This window comes from Trichechus manatus, unplaced genomic scaffold, assembly GCF_000243295.1.
Source record: "Trichechus manatus latirostris isolate Lorelei unplaced genomic scaffold, TriManLat1.0 scaffold00012, whole genome shotgun sequence".
In the NCBI taxonomy this organism is placed as follows: domain Eukaryota; kingdom Metazoa; phylum Chordata; class Mammalia; order Sirenia; family Trichechidae; genus Trichechus; species Trichechus manatus.
Genome location: NW_004443948.1, coordinates 593,969 through 596,495, shown reverse-complemented (window position 1 = coordinate 596,495; position 2,527 = coordinate 593,969). Strand labels below are relative to the sequence as shown.

The window sequence follows — 2,527 nt, the reverse complement described above, 5'->3', positions numbered from 1 at the left end:
CAGTTTTTCTCCTTCCTTGCCTTTTTACACCAACATAATTACTAATAGCTGTTCACTGAAATACATCACTCACAGACCTGGAAATAACTGGGAGACGAATCACATTCAGAAAGATGATTGAGTACGATTTCTGGCATGTGTCTGGCACTCAATACATGTTACTTTTGCTTTTCTTTCCTATCTGAGCTCCAGTCTACAACTCAACCACAAATATTCATCAAGTGTTTGAGCTTTATCTGTCTTTCAAATGAAGAATTATTGTGCTGCATGAAGAATTACATGTATTTTATGTAAATTTATGTTCTATTCAAAGAGTTGATAGAATAAAGATATTATTCACATATATTTTTAAAATATACACCAATTTATTAAATTTTACAGGATGCAAAACACCTATAGTGAAAAAAAAAGTTTATTTTCTAAAACTGTCAATGAAACACCTGATGTGAACGGTAGGTTTGGCAGTGATAAAATAAACCTGCTGCTTAAATTGTATTACCAACAAGTATGTGGCAATCTCATCTCCTTACTTCTTTGATTACAAAGACACAATATTAACTCTGTCCCTCTGTGGTCAGCCTTTTGTTGAAATCAGTTTTAGTTTTCATAGTTCTTTTTGTCCTACAACAGCCACATTATGATCCCACTCTGACAATCAAGGTTGCGTTCAAGGAAAACTATGAATTTTGTCTTCCACATTGTTCATTCTCCTTTCCGTCGGTAAATTCTGCCTTTTCTAGTCCAGAGCTCACGCAGCCAAGGTTAAGGGATGTACCCATCCCAGCTTTCCACACCCACTCTAACACAATCCATTTCTCATCCTCATAGAATCAAATTACCAACTAGCAATATTCATTTGCTGTTCTCAAAAAAAATTGTCCCACTTATTTCTTAATTTGGTAAACATATTGTTTCAAATTTGAAGTCAGGTAAGAAGAAGATGAAACCAAAGCTGGTCCCCCTGAGGAACTGTTTCAGAATAAAGCTTTAAGACATTCTATTCAATTTAGACTTAATACGCTACCCCCTCTTCTGCCTCCATTGGGGAAAACAAAACAAAACAAAACAAAAAAATAGCATCTGCTATGATCAATAGTATTTAGTAGCATGCACTTTTGTTTGGGCTTATGTCCTTGCCTTCTGAGAAAAACAGATATTTAAACACTAGCTCATGATGGCAAAATTAAATTATACTTTCACAAATATGAAAATGAAGCAATATCATTTGTAGCAAAACATTTAAACTTAAAAGTTTTATGTGTTTCATTATTTAATTTCTAGAAAGCAACAAAGGTAAGACTTTTCTAATGTGATCTGTATCACAACATATATATATGTATGTGTATATATATATGTGTGTGTATATATATATATATATACATATATTTTAAAAGGACTTTTTTAAAATTCCAGGAAGGTCAAAGTACTGCAAAATAATCAAGGTCTGCACATCACAGGTAAAATCTTTCAGCTGTTATTGAAACATAAGTAAAATTATACACAGAAAAAAGGTATCAGTAGAGAAAAGATGCCTTAAGAACTGTCTGTGTTTTTCAAAACTGACGGACACGAGTGAGCTCTAATATCATTCTGTTTAAAAATGGCTTCATCCAGATCCAGTTGAACACCATTGATATTCACTTCCATACAACCATTATAAAAGGCATTCACAGGTGTAGCACCGAAGGGAACATCTGTAGAAACAGAATATTAGATTATTAGTCCAAGACTTTTAGCATCTTATTTACTTACATTTAGGGGAATCATTCAGACTTCCCATTTCCAACCAAATTTTCATCCTAGAGGAAAAGTTACTAATGCAATTCTATACAATAAATATATATTAAATGACCCCTAGGTATAAAGTTGCCAACTAGTTGATTCCAACTCACGGCAACCCCTTGTGTGTCAAAGTAGAACTGTGCTCCATGGGGTTTTCAGTGGTTGATTTTTTGGAAGTAGATCACCCGGCCTTTCTTCCTAGCACCTCTGGGTGGACTAGAACTTCCAAACTTACAGTTCACAGCAAAGTATGTTAATTGAATGGAGGCAGTGGTGGTTCAGTGGTAGAATTCTCACCTTCCACGCGGAGGCTAGGGTTTGATCTCCAGGCAATGCACCTCATGCACAGCTACCACCCCTCTGTCAGTGGAGGCTTGCAACTTGCTATGATGCTGAACGTGTTCCAGCAGAGCCTACAGACTAAGAAGGACTTGAAGAAAGCCCTGACGATCTACTTCCAAAAATCAGCCAATAAATACCCTATGGATCACAACAGTCTGATCTACAAGCAATCAAGGGACTAGGAAGCGTTTCCTTCAGTTGTCCATGGGGTTTCCATGAGATGGGGTCAACTCAACTGAAGCTAACAACAAGGTACAAGGTATTGTGCTTGGCACTGGATTCAGCATATCATGACTTCCTCTGTGCCTTAGTTATCCAGTGCTACTGTTAACAGAAATACCATAAGCAGGTGGCTTTAATATGCAAAAAATTATTTTCTCACAGTTTAGGAGGCCAGAAGGTC

The 2,527-nt window shown here is 36.2% G+C and overlaps 1 protein-coding gene across 1 annotated transcript in view; it reads right to left on the bottom strand.

Annotated features, from left to right (window-relative positions):
• Positions 1 to 1,458: 1,458 nt before the first annotated feature.
• PROS1 (protein S) overlaps positions 1,459 to 2,527 on the bottom strand; it is a 103,622-nt gene continuing 102,553 nt past the window's right edge. Inside the window, exon 15 of the mRNA XM_004371330.3 lies at positions 1,459 to 1,694. Within this exon, the coding sequence (XP_004371387.2) occupies positions 1,534 to 1,694 (161 nt within the window). The 3' untranslated portion in view covers positions 1,459 to 1,533. The remainder of the gene's footprint in view (positions 1,695 to 2,527) is intronic.